Genomic DNA, 13872 nt, shown 5'->3' with positions numbered 1-13872 from the left:
GCATAATCCCACAGGCTCTGCCGGTCAGGGGCGAGGGCTGAGTAGTAGGCAGGGAAGAAGTCACCCGGTGGCAGGATCTGAGGGCCCAGGTGCCCCCTCCAGACCGGAAGTATTGGCTGCGCAATGAGAGAAGACCAATAGGGAAGCAGAGACGGAAGGGAGGAGCACCGAGCTAAGACATGGGGAGAGAGATTCTCACCTGGGCTGTGCTGGGATGATACCAAAAGCTCTCCTCTGCCCCAGCTGAAATCTGGCTCTGTAGTCGTTAGCACCGTGCGATGGAAGGAAACAGAATGCTCTCTGGTCCCAGCCCCTCCATGTTTGCTGAGCTGCCAGGACATGGCTTTGAAAAGCATTATGATGCTGCCCTCTACAGAAAGCAGCCTAGGGGTTTGGTTGTGCCTTTCGGTGGCAAGCAGGCTGGGTCCAGGGCCTGACCCCTATCTCGACTTTTCATTCAGCAAATATTTATTGAGCACCTGCTATGTGATATTCACTACTTGCTGTGAACTGGTGATATAGCCCTGAACCAAACACAGAGTCCTTGCTCCCTTAGGGCACCATGACATTAGGGCCCCCATCACTGTTTGCTGTGGGGGACGGTCCTGTGCCTTGTACGATGCTTAGCAGCATCCAGGGCATCTCCCCACTGACAGCCCCCCTCTCTACCCAGTGGCAACACCCCTCAGTCATCCCAACAAATCTATCTCCAGACATGGCCAGATGTCCCTGGGCAACATTGCCTCCAGTTGAGAACCACCATCTTAGAAAAACCAGAGCAGCCCCACCCATTACCTCCTGGGGTCTGGGTAAGATTTCATTTGAACAAGGATTTCCACGACTTTGGGGCATGGCGGAGCGGGGGGCGGGGGGGAGGTGGCGGGAGTTCTGTAAAGAGCTACAGGGGTCACTGTTGTCACGTACAAATCTGCAAAAGTCCGGGGAGCTGGATACAATTCCGCTCAGCCCTCCTTGCGACGGAAAGAAAGAGGGAGCCTCTAGGAAGATGCAGGATGAGGAAGAAATGGAGACCTAGGAGAATTTCAAAAGCAATTGAACAAAACTCCACCGGGCCCCAAATCCCCCCTAACCTAGGAAATGCTCTCCAGCACACCCGGGGTAATGATTAGCCCTGCTGTCACGCTCTCCTAATGAGAGCAGGCTTGGAGTTGAGATGCGCTAGCCCTTCCTGTTGTAGGTACACATTCATAAGCATTTCCCCATGGCGTTCTTGTGTCTTCACCTCAACCCGGTGAGGAAAGCAGAGCAGGTATTACTTTGCTGATCTCGCAAATGAGACGACCCACACATTGAACCTTGAAATAACTTCTAGCGGTCAAGTTCTGTGACTTGCCCAACGGCTGGGGTTAAGTAGGGTCTGAGATAAAAGTAGACTTGAGTCAACACTGTGTTGCATGGAACATTGGGATCAGAACAGGGTACTTGAGTGCACGGTTTTTACGTTTTTGTTTTGTTTTGTTTTGTTTTTTTAAGTAGGCTCCATGCCCAACGTGGGGCTTGAACTCACGACCCTGAAATTAAGTCACATGCTCTACCGACTGAGCCAGCCAGGAGCCCCATGGTTTACGTTTTTTGGTAGACTATATTCTTTTTTTTTTTTTTTAAGATTTTTATTTATTTATTTGACAGAGAGAGACATAGCGAGAGAGGGAACACAAGCAGGGGGAGTGGAAGAGGGAGGAGCAGGCTTCCCGCTGAGCAGGGAGCCCGACGCGGGGCTCGATCCCAGGACCCCGGGATCATGACCTGAGCCGAAGGCAGACGCTTAACGACTGAGCCACCCAGGCACCCCGGTAGACTGTATTCTTTAGAGCAGTTTTAGGTTCATAGCAAAGTTGAGTGGAAAGTACACAGAAACTCCCTGTCCCCCATAATTTTTTACAGTCGATAAACCAACACTGACACATCACCACCCCCGAGTCCATACTTTACATGAGGGTCCACTTTTGGTGCTGTTCATTCTATGGGCTTTGACAAATGTATAATGACGCATGTCCATGATTTGCTTTTTTTAAGCCTTTAACTCTTTTTGTTTGTTTTGTTAATTTTCCATTAGGGAGAATTTCAAGCCTGCAACTGTAGAGAGAAGTTTAATGAACTTCCATATTCTTATCACTCGGCTCCTGTAATTATTAACTCACAGTCAATATTAGTTTCATTTAAACAGCTGTTCATCTCCCCCACCTCCTGTATTATTTCGAAGCAAATCTTTGGCATCATATTTCATATTTAAATATTCTAGCATGCATTTCTAGTTGACAACAAGTCCTTTATTAACATAACTATAATGCCATTGTCACACCAAAACATTCACAATTCCTTAATATCGGTGTTTTATATTTCCATTAGTCTCGTGTCATAAATATGTTTTTATTTTGTGCTTATTTTTAGGTGCTTATCCATTGACAGGACTTTAAATTTTCTTCTAATCTACAGCCCCCACCCCCCCACCCTATGCCCAATAGAGGTTTGCTGCTCTCACTGTAAGAGAGAGTTCTCTATATGTGAAGTCAGCATTTTATGATTTAAAATAGAAAGACCAATAGGGAAGCCCTTCTCAGCCTATACCAATCCCAGTCCTGGTCCCTTTAGTCCATGCGGCACGGCCGCCCACTTTCCTTGGGGACAGCTTGCCTCTTTCCATTACCCCTAACCAACCACTCCTGTTCCTTTTTCTGAGTCCCTGTTCTCTTTGTTATACTTCTTTTATTATTTAAGCTAACAGGATTATTATTCAAACTTATTTGGTCTTTTTCTTAATCCATCTGTGCAGAAATGAAATGAACCTAGACTAAGCTTATCATTAATAAGTAGATGATACAGAGGCAGTCCGTGAGTAAATAGACTTCTGTGATTTTAACCCCAGGGCATGGTGGACATTGCCTCTCAAAGTCTTTGTGCCCTCAGTACAGCACAAGGAAAAGAGGTCAAATAAATCAGGCAGCATCTACAAGAACAGAGTTCACACCACAGCCAGCCAGGAAAATGAAGTGTGCTAATAAATGGCCAGGCAGATAAGAAACAAAGATACCCTAAACCCAGGTTTCTATCATGGCAGAATTCCATTGTGCTTCACGGGGCCCCGAACAAGAGTAAACAGTAAAACCCACACAGTCTCCACACACCTGGCCAACTCAATGGTTATATCCCACTGATACACTCCGAAGTGAGTTCAGATGTACACAGAATTGGAGACATTTCTGGCCAGGGGAACGGGGACGGCTACTTTGAAATTGAGGCAGAGAAAGCATTCAGTCATGAGTGACCACCCTGTTTCTCTTCAGGTGGTGACTTTCGATGCAGGGGGAGTCAGTGGTCACTGCAATCACATTGCTCTGTATGCGGCCGTGAGGTAGGACCCTCTGCGTGTTGGAGGGGGGAGAGGGTCTGTTCGTTTGCTCAGGGTGGGTGGTTTCTAAAGCACTTCCCCCCTCACTGTCTGAGCCTCGTGGAACTGACCACTGAGGTACAGGGAGCCAGTGTTGGCCACATTGCTCACTACATCTCACCAGGCCCTCCGTGTGAGAAATCCCTCCTCAGTCGTCTTAATATTACTGTTTTGTCTCCTCAACTCCTGAGGGCTTCTTCCACATGGAAAAATGGGGTAACATTTTATTTCTCTTTGCTTTGGCCACAGAGAGCTTTCGGGCCAAATTCGCAACCCCATGTAGCACATGTGGGAGATTTGAAGGACTGAGTTCTGGTGAATCAGTGTGCCTCTTGGCTTCATCTTCCTTTTCCTCCTTTTTAAAGAAGATTTTATTTATGTATTTGTCAGAGAGAGAAAGAGAGAGAGAGAGAGCACAAGCAGGGGGAACGGCAGGCAGGAGAAGCAGGCTCCCCGCTGAGCATGGAGCCCAACACAGGACTTGACCCGAGGACCCTGGGATCATGACCTAAGCCGAAGGCAGACACTTAACCAACTGAGCCACCCAGGCATCCCTTTCCTCCTTTTATTCTAATTTCTTATGTTATCTTCCATTGTACATTTTGTACACTATATCAAATCTTTCTTTGGAGAAGGAAGATATACATATGTAATAGGATAACTTTTGTTCTTCATAGCCACCCTATTTTACCGATAGGCATCTGTATTTTTTGGTAAAAAACACAAAAAAATGCTCCTCAAATATATTGAGGGACTTACTCAGGATCGTACAAATATATACCATGTTTCCTGCCCTCTAGAGAAGTACTTCTTCTGGGTGCCATGAATGAAGGAGTGGTGGACCTGGCCTAGGGGAAGGGAAGGGGCAACCTGAAGTAAAGGACTTGCTTTCTGACTTTCTTCTAAACATGCCCAACATTCTCAGACTAGAGCAGTGAAATATATAAAGTTGGAAATGATCTCACCTATCATTAAGTCCAACCACCTCATTTAACTGAGGAAGTGAAGTGGTTTTCCCAGTACTGCTGGGCTGAACAATGGCGGAAGTAGAACTGGAATCCATTTCATATGAGTATGTTGTCTGTGTGTTGGTGGTGGGGTTGGACCACTTATCCCATCTTTCCCCATCTCTGCGCTTCCAAACAAAAACAGGCAAGAGATTTGGAGTTCTTTGTTGGATTGGCCTCACCTTCCTTTAAGGCAGGGAGTACAGAATGGCCTTCACTGTGAGAAGGTGGGAGCAGGGGAGGTCAAAAAGAAAGAACTATCAGGGAAGAAATATCAATTAATATTTTAAAATAGTCTCCTAGGGGTGCCTGGGTGGCTCAGTCGTTAAGTGTCTGCCTTCAGCTCAGGTCATAATCCCAGAGTCCTGGGATCGGGCCCCACGTCAGGCTCCCGGCTCCTCGGGAAGCCTGCCTCTCCCTCTCCCACTCCCCCTGCTTGTGTTCCCTGTCTCGCTGTGTCTCTCTCTGTCAAATAAATAAATAAAATCTTTAAAAAAATAATAATAATAAAAATAAAATAAATTTAAAAAAAATAAAATAGTTTCCTGTCACACTCATATTACAATTTCAAAAGAGAGAAACTCTGAAGAGTCCATCATAGTTACCTTCATCTCTAATGGGCAAAGCTTGGACCAGGCACTTCATAACTATTGGTCATCCCCCAGATTGGCTGACCTTGGGGAAGGTGCCCACACTTGTCCCTTCAGCTGTAGCCAGAGGTATGGAATCCCAGAAACCTATATGGTGATTGATGCAAAAGAAACTACCTAGAAACCTACAGAGGGATCATAGGGTGTGGCAGTCCTTACTACTGTTGGGGAGGAAGAAATTTTCCTCTGTCCAAGGTTCTTCTAGCTAGACTAAGAATTAAATTTCCAGGAGAGATTAACAGCAGAAAATCAAATTTAATTTTGTCCTACAAAATCCATACAAACATGAGCCCATACAAACATGAAATTCCAACGACTGTCAGGCAACATGAGGCTTATATGGCATCCTGAGCTCAGGAGAGGGACGGGAGTCTGGCGTACAAGGAGAGGAGTACCATTAGCAGGAAGGTGAGAGATGTTTGGAAAACAAAGGTGGCCCTGTTGTGCAGATAAGTTTCTTAGGTAAAAAGGAATCTCTATGACTAGTTCTCTTCCTGGTACAGGCCCCCTTTCCAATGTAAGTTTAGGTGGCCAGGGGCGGGGGATGTAAAGTAGTTTTCCTGAATTTGCTGGGTTTTGATTGCTTTTAACTCAAGGTAATCTACATGCCATTGTGGCCCATCTTGGAGAGGCCTGCCCTTGACCCCTATACTCTGAAGGCTCTTCCTGTTATCTGCAAAGGAATTCTTGCTCCCTCTCAATCCTGTCCTTTCCTCCTCCAGGACCCTGCACTCAGAAGGGAAATTACCTAAAGGTAAGTTGTCTGTTTTGCAAAAGTCTGCAAATTACTATCCCTCTAAGAAACTTATTGGGTGAAATTTGTAAATATATGGAGAACTGCCCTAGGTCAAGCCTCCCTAGGTGGGGGGCTGGGAAGGCTGGGCCACACTCTTCCTGACCCAGCTCACTGTGTCTGTCCTTGTGGGTCCTCAGGCCTAATACCAGGTTGTATCCATTGGGAAGTGCCCTGTCAGCCAGGCAGCCTCTGGGTGTGAGGGGAGGCCAGATGTGTTAGGAACACAGAACCAATAGGAGATACATATTTAAAAGAGACTTATAAACTTGGCTCACACAAGTACAGAAGATGAGAAGTCCCACAATCTGCCATCTGCAAAGTAGGGACCCAGGAAAGCTAGTGGTGTAAGTCAGTCTGGGTCCAAAGGCCTGAGAAGCAGGAGAGCCAGTGGTGTAAATCCCAGTCCAAGGACAGGAGATGACCAGCGTCTCAGCTCAAGAGTCAAGCAGAAAAGAACAAATTCTCCCTTCTTCCACCTAGTCTTCTATTCAGGCCCTCAATTGATTGGACCATGCCCACCCATACTGGGGAGGGCAATCTACTTTCCTGAGTTCACTGATTTAAATGCTAGTCTCATCCAAAAATACCCTCCCAGGCACACCCAGAAATAATCAGCCAAACATCTGGGTACCCTGTGACACAGTCAAGTTGACACATGAAATTAACCATGACACCAGGCCTTGCCCACTCATCTGTCTGGCTTTCTCCCTAGGTGAGTCTTTTTCACCTCCAGTGTTCTTTCAGTCTGTCCATATAAACTCACGCCCCAGCCCCTCATTACTTAACCAGGCTATAAACAGCTGATGGGTGCTTGATGGGTTAACCTGCTTGAGTTAGAAAGGTGTTTGCCCCCCCCCCCCCCCCGCCTTGGCCATTTACTGCATGACACTGATGCTTAACCTCTCTAGGCCAGTTTCTGGTCTGTCAATGGGAATAACAGACATCCCTCCGGAGTGATATGAAGGTGAAGCAAATGAAAACACAGTGGAGTGTACTCTTCCTGAGTGGGCTGGTACCAACCCTGTGAGACAGGCTCCCACACCATCAACACCACTTTGCAGATGAGAAAACGGAGTCTCAGAGAGCAGAAGTCTGTCAGGTCTCGAGCGTCAGAGCAGGAACTAGGTCTCTTGCCTCCCAATCCAGAAATTTCTGGTCTTCATCACCTTTCCCTTGCCCTTGAAGTAGCCAGTTTCCAACCTCTAGCAACCAACCTTGTCTTGCTAGGGCTTGCATAGAGGGCAGCCGGCCAGGTGTTCTGGGGTCCTTTCACTCTTCCTATCTGTGAGCATGATGGGCAAAGAGCACCTTTGGTGCTACTGAGTCATCTGGCAACTCCGTGGCTATGGTCTTGCCCTGCCCTGAGCCCCGAGGGAGGCGTAGGGTGCTCAGGGAAAATCTGCCTGGAAGCAACAAGACTCTTCACTCCTCCCATCTCCGCTCCTCCCAACCAGGGTGTTCTGTGCTCACGCTTCAGTCAGTGAATGTGTTGCGCAAGTACATCTCCCTTCTGGACCTGCCCTTTTCTCTGCTTCATACCGGGGATGTCCTCTTCGTGCTCACCAGCAAAGAAGTGGCACGGGCCAAGGTGAGTGAGGACTGTGAAATCCCAGACACCTTCCCTCCCATCTGTGTCCCTGGTTCCTCCCGACCCCTAAGCGAAGACCTTCCACAGTGGCTCAGCATCTGAGTGTTAGGACTATCCAGCTAGACCTTGGCAGTCATAGATTATCAAGGACTTTCTCCCTTTTTTCTGATCATAAACATAACACGTGCTTTTTTAAATGTAAAAATATATGCTCATTGTAGAACATCTAGAAATACTTTATGTAAAAGCATCAAGAAGAAAATAAAGATAATCAATAAAAACTACCCCGAATGCCACCACTCAGAGATAATCATGGTTAATATATATATATTTTTAATGGGATCCCACAGTGCCTACCATTTAAAACCTGTTCTGACAACATTATGACCATTTTCTTCTATGTCATTATGCATTAGAATTGTAATTGGTGCCTGCATTCCCCTGCATGGATGTACATAGAGGAACTCAGACCTGCCAGGAACCTCTATAAAGAGCCAAAAAGACCACCAGAGGCTCATTTGCCTATTGAAGAAATGTCAGGCCCAGTGAAGCCCTCATAGTGAAAACTCTTAGCTGTCAGTAGGGCAGGAGATTCCGAAAACTATGGAGTTAGGGAGCAGGCAATTAAGGAGAATTGCTCCAATCTGTCTCCAGGTGTGACCCCCAGTTGACTTAAGTCTACCAGGGAGAGAAGAGTAGCAATGAGTAAAACTAAGAGAACTCAGGATAATTATTATTATTATTATTATTATTATTATTATTATTATTATTACTATTTTGCTTAGCTTTATTTTCTGAACTGTCTGCAGTAAACATATATACTCACTAAGAGGCACTTTGCTAGATGCTGAGAATGCAACACTGACCAGAAACATGAATTCTCCTTTGTTTTATTTGATAGTTCGTTAATTTCTGTTCTTTATTTTTGTCCTTTTACTTTATTCAGGTTTTACACTATTATTTTTTTTTTAATTTCTTGGACTGACAAGGTCAGCTTTTTTTCCGTTTTCAACCATTTTTAAAGAATACACTTTAATACTATTAATTTCCCTTGAAGTATTCCTTTAGCTGCATCTGATGAGTTCTGATACATACTTCTGTCACTCAGTTAGAAGTAATCTATAGTTTCCATGGTGAGTTCCTCTTTAATACATGAGGCTTTTAAGGGTGTATTTTAGAGTTTACAAATGCGTATGTGTGCATATATAGGGTCAATCCTCATTATCCACAGGTTCCATATTTGCAAATGCGCCTACGTGCTAAAATTTACTTGTAACCCCAAAATTAATACGGTGCTTTTTTTTTTTTTTTTAAAGATTTTTTATTTATTTATTTGAAAGAGAGAGAGAATGAGATAGAGAGAGCATGAGAGGGAAGAGGGTCAGGGGGAGAAGCAGACTCCCTGCCGAGCAGGGAGCCCGATGCGGGACTCGATCCCGGGACTCCGGGATCATGACCTGAGCCGAAGGCAGACGCTTAACGACTGAGCCACCCAGGCGCCCCTAATACGGTGCTTTTGCAGTCACTCGTGGACATTGTATTTGCAGGGCAGTGAAAAGTTTTAAATTGCCACCAATGCACAGATACAGGTTCCCAACTGCGGTTGAACAAGGTGACCCTCTGCCTTCTTGTTTCAGCTCTCATACTGCAAACAAGTATCCTCTCCACAGTATGGTGCCGCCCAATCCAGAGTCATCTGGCAACTCCATGACCATGGTCCTGGTGCCACATTGTTCTCATTTCTGTGCTTTTTGTTGTGATTTTACTGTTTAAAATGTCCTCTAAGTATGCCATTCAAGTGCTGTCTAGTGATTCTAAGGGCACGAAAGCTGTGATACCGCTTACAGAGAAAGTGTGTGTGTTAGATAAGCTTCAGTCATGCATGAGTTATAGCCCTGGTGGCTGTGAATTCGGTGAATGAATTGATAACATAATATTAAATAAGGTGTCTTTAAACAGAAACACACATAAAACAAGGTTATGTACTGATCGGTTGATGAAAATGTTGTGACCAGAGGCTCTCAGGAACCAAAACCTTTATTTCCCCTAGGAACAATGATGTAGTATTGACTAATTCAGGTGTTTGCAGTACTTTATAGAACGTAGCTACCAGAACAAGAGTCATCCTATAGCCTTTTTATTGTTGATTTAGAATTGAATTGCTTTCTGGTCATTACATGTGGCTTGTGGAATACTGGTTTTTAAAAACTTATTGAGAATTCCTTAGGGAATGACCTACTTTATAATCGGTTTTTGTAAATGTTAACATGTTTATCTAAAAAGAATGTGTGTACCCTATGGGTTGCATTTCAGATTCTAGATATAGCCAGCAGATTGAGCTTAGTACATATTTCAGTCACAACTTGTGTATTCTAACTACTTTTTAAACTTTTTGATCTATTACTTTATGATGCAAGTATGTTGAGGTCTCCTACTGTGAGTCTGCATTTGTCCATTTCTTTGTGTTTGCTTTATTTGTGTTGGGTGCACAAAAGATCAAGGTTGTTATATCTTCTTAGTAGACTATTCCTTTTATTATCCTATGTCTCTCATTATTAATGGTTTTGTCTTAAATTCTATTTTAATCTTAACATTGCTGTAACAGCTTTCTTTGGATTGGATCTGCTTGGCTCATCTTTTTTTTTATTAAGATTTTATTTATTTATTTGACAGAGAGAGACACAGCGAGAGAGGGAACACAAGCAGGGGGAGTGGGAGAGGGAGAAGCAGGCTTCCCGCTGAGCAGGGAGCCCAACACGGGGCTCGATCCCAGGACCCTGGGATCATGACCTGAGCCGAAGGCAGACGCTGAACGACTGAGCCACCCAGGCACCCCGGCTTATCTTTTTTAAATACCTTTGCTATTTTTTTTTTTTCTTTAAGTCGGCTCCACAGCCAATATGGGGCTTTTTAATACCTTTATTTTTAACCTTTTGTTGTCATTTTCATTTTTTTATTTTTTTAAAGGATTTTATTTATTTTTATTTGAGAGAGAGAGCACGAGTGGGGGGAGGGACAGAGGGAGAGGGAGGAAACAGACTCCCCATCCCCACTGAGCAGGGAGCCCGATGCGGGACTTGATCCCAGGACACTGAGATCATGACTGAGCCGAAGGCAAACCCTTAACGACTGAGCCACCCAGGCATCCTGATCCTGTGTTCAGAGATTTATGAGCAAGAATGTTCATTAGTATAATTTTTGATAGTCAAAAAAGGAACTAATATTCAGCAGATGAATGATACAGTACTGGATAACCCACAAAATCATATCTTTGAAGAAAATGTAGTGGAAATGCTCCAAAAAGGGGGGAAGGGATAGAAACAATTTTGGTATTTTGTATTCCCTCGGAAAGGTAATAGAAAAACAGTTTGTAAAAAACCAAATTGACGGTAAGTGCCTATTTTATTGAATGGGTGCTGAAAAGCCATTGAAACGTTAGGGGACATAAAAATTAGGCCAGTTGGGGCAGGATGATGTGGGAAACTCATGTGACTTGGTAGCTGTTAAATAGACAAGTCAAGTGTGTCTGGACTACAAAGTGCATCCCTTCTCTCAATGTTTTTCTACAATAAACATTTTGGGGACGCCTGGGTGGCTCGGTGGATTGGGCGTCTGACTTTGGCTTGTATGGTGATCCCCGGGTCCTGGGATCGAGTCCCGCGTCAAGCTGCCTTGCTCAGCATGGAGCCTGCTTCTCCCTCTCCCTCCGCCAATCCCCCTGCTTGTGTGTTCGCTCTCTCTGACAAATAAATGAATAAAATCTTAAAATAAAATGAGTTCTTTACATAAAGGTCTCCAATGATAATAGCTCAGAGACGCAGTTTACTTTTGGTACTTAGAGAAAGTCGGGCAGGAACCATTTATAGATGTTACATCCAGTTACATCAGTCGCTCCGATCGATGGTTTAAAAACTGAACTGCGGAGCGCCTGGGTGGCTCAGTTGGTTAAGCGACTGCCTTCGGCTCAGGTCATGATCCTGGAGTCCCGGGATCGAGTCCCGCATCGGGCTCCCTGCTCGGCGGGGAGTCTGCTTCTCCCTCTGACCCTCCCCCCTCTCATGTGCTCTCTGTCTCTCTCATTCTCTCTGTCTCAAATAAATAAATAAAATCTTTAAAAAAAACAAAAACAAAAACAAAAAACTGAACTGCGCTAGGTCTGGATAACAAGACAGTAAACATCTTGGCAAGGAGAACCCCACACCCATGCGTACTCTTTGGTGTGAACGGGTCTCTAGGTCTTCTTCTTTCTTCTCCTCCTCTTCCTCTTCCTCCCAGCTTACCTAATTCAGAGCGCAGTATCGTAGCTCGTAGCTCGCGTCCCATAAACCGGCCCCGCACGTTTTGCGCTGCCGAGTATTTACAATTACGTGTCGTGCCGGGCATTCCGCCGCAAAGCCATGGAAAAGCGGGGCGCAGATCTGCGCGCCGGAGCGAAGCGAAGGGATCGGGAACGTGCGCTCGGGGCCGTTCGCGCGGCTCCGGCTTCAGGCGCCAGCTGTGCGGTCTAAATCGGCGTCGTGCCCGGAGACTGACCGCGGGTCGGGGTCGGCGTTAGCGTCCCATGATTCTGTCACCGGGCTGGGGGCCGGAGACGGGCCAGGGGAGGCAGGGCTGGGAGGCCCTTCCGCAGAGGTTCTGGCGTCACAGGGAGACGCGGAGGAGGTGCGGCATCTGTGCTCGCGGGAGGCAGAAGTTCAGGGAGGAAAGAAGCGCAGCGGCTCGGTGACTGGCCCTGTCTGCTTCTCCTAGAGAGCCATGTCCTGCCACCGAAGCCAGCTGCTCTGGTTCCGCCGTCTCTACGTGCTCTGCTCCAGGTACATGAGAATCAACTCCCTGCACTTCCTCTGAAGCCTGCACGAGTCTTTCGGGCCAAGGAATCCAGGGAGAAGCCAAGCCCGGGAATCTGGGGCCCGGCCTTGAGCCGGCTGAGCAGCCTGAACCAAAGGAGAGCCCGGTGTGCGCGGGAGGCCTTCCTTCCCGAGCTCTGCGGATCCGCGGCCGTGCGGGCCACTGGGTTGTCCCAACGTCGGCTTCTTCCTCCGGGGAAAGACTCCCCACAGCAGCCCAACCCAAACCAACCCCAGGACAATAACAGCTTCCCTGCCAGGTTCTCAAGGGCGGGAAAACGGGCTCCATAATGGCACAGTGTATGTCCGACACCTAGCACAGAGCCTGCTCTGATTATAAATGCTCCTACAAGTGCTCTGAGATCACTCCACAGGTGCCACGATGCTGTATTTTTACGTTGTTTCCAAAGCTGGCTCACCACGCGCACGCACGAATGGTCTATATACTGAATGAGTTCAGCCATGATTCCTTTGATTCACACTGTGGCCTCTGTATCAGATTTGAATCCAGGGGAGGCTTCTCTATTTAACCTCACTAGTCGTTAAGTTGACTGGGGCTCCCAAAGTCCGACCACGATGCCCAGCATTTCCTACTGAGACTATTATGATGTGGGCCCTGCCCCGAAGGAGCTTACAATCAAATGTCTCAGCTCCCAGTCCTTTGAGGGAAGCAGGAAATAGGAAGGGAAATCTGGAAGTCTTGTGTGGGGGGTTTTGGGGTTTGTTTTTGTTTTCTTTTAACACTCAAAAAACTGATGTCTTAAAATTGTGCTACAGACAAAAGCAGTCTGAGGGGTCTGGCTTGGAAGCTACTCCCATGGTCCAGCTAACAGCCCAGGGAAGTGGCCTGAGGCAGGCAAGCTCAATGGTCAAGGCACAGGCTTCGCATACTGGTATGAGGCCAGATTTACCAGCCACGTAGCGCGGACCAGGTGTTTAAACTTTCTCTGACTCAATTTTCTCGTGCGCAAAATGGAGCATAGCCATGGTACCAACCTGAGAGGAGATGAAGCCTGGTGGGCGCCCAGTGAAGGGCCTGGCGCACAGTCAGGGCTCAGGAAGGATGAGCTGCTGGTGTTCTGAGATCTACGGAATACGCAGGCCTAACGCAGAGGGACTCTCAGAAGTTGAAGTCCCGACACAAAAGGGACCCTGGTATGTGTTGTCCAGGGAGTATCCTCTCCGCCCGCTGGAGGAAGGCCTGCATTGCTGTCTCTATAGCAACAGGTTATTGTTTTTTTTTAAGATTTTATTTATTTATTCGACAGAGAGAGACACAGCGAGAGAGGGGACACAAGCGGGGGAGAGGGAGAATCGGACTCCCCGCTGAGCAAGGAGCCCGCCGTGGGACTCTATAGCAACAGGTTAGAGACCTGCTCTCTCGAATGCCTCCTAGGGGCCAAATGGGACTGACCGAGCTATCAGGCCCTGAAGCTAGAGTCGAAATGCAAGTCTGGTTATGTTATCTGTCTACTGAAAATCTGTCAATAGCTCCTAATGGCTTCTATAGAAACTGTGAGAAAAAACCTGCCGCTGCTGCTGGGGCGGGGGGGGGGGGGGGGGGGGGGGGGGGGG

The 13872-nt window shown here is 46.7% G+C and overlaps 1 protein-coding gene across 6 annotated transcripts in view; it reads left to right on the top strand.

The window, feature by feature from the left end:
- The window catches only part of PIGL (phosphatidylinositol glycan anchor biosynthesis class L), a 92024-nt gene that overhangs the window by 67743 nt on the left and 10409 nt on the right, over positions 1–13872 (top strand). The window contains exons 4-7 of one of the 6 annotated variants that reach the window (XM_034989678.1): positions 3306–3373; positions 5789–5820; positions 7317–7450; positions 13566–13860. In XM_034989678.1, the coding sequence (XP_034845569.1) occupies positions 3306–3373; positions 5789–5820; positions 7317–7450; positions 13566–13655 (324 nt within the window). In that variant the 3' untranslated portion in view covers positions 13656–13860. Of the gene's footprint in view, positions 1–3305; positions 3374–5788; positions 5821–7316; positions 7747–7866; positions 8392–9087; positions 9719–12199; positions 13861–13872 lie in introns of those variants that run through there. The other 5 variants (XM_034989677.1, XM_034989675.1, XM_034989674.1 and 2 more) reach the window with 5 other exon arrangements.

Source organism: Mirounga leonina, unplaced genomic scaffold, assembly GCF_011800145.1.
Source record: "Mirounga leonina isolate KUSES-001 unplaced genomic scaffold, KU_Mleo_1.0 Mir_488, whole genome shotgun sequence".
Lineage (NCBI taxonomy): Eukaryota > Metazoa > Chordata > Mammalia > Carnivora > Phocidae > Mirounga > Mirounga leonina.
This window is presented reverse-complemented; position numbering and strand designations above follow the sequence as displayed.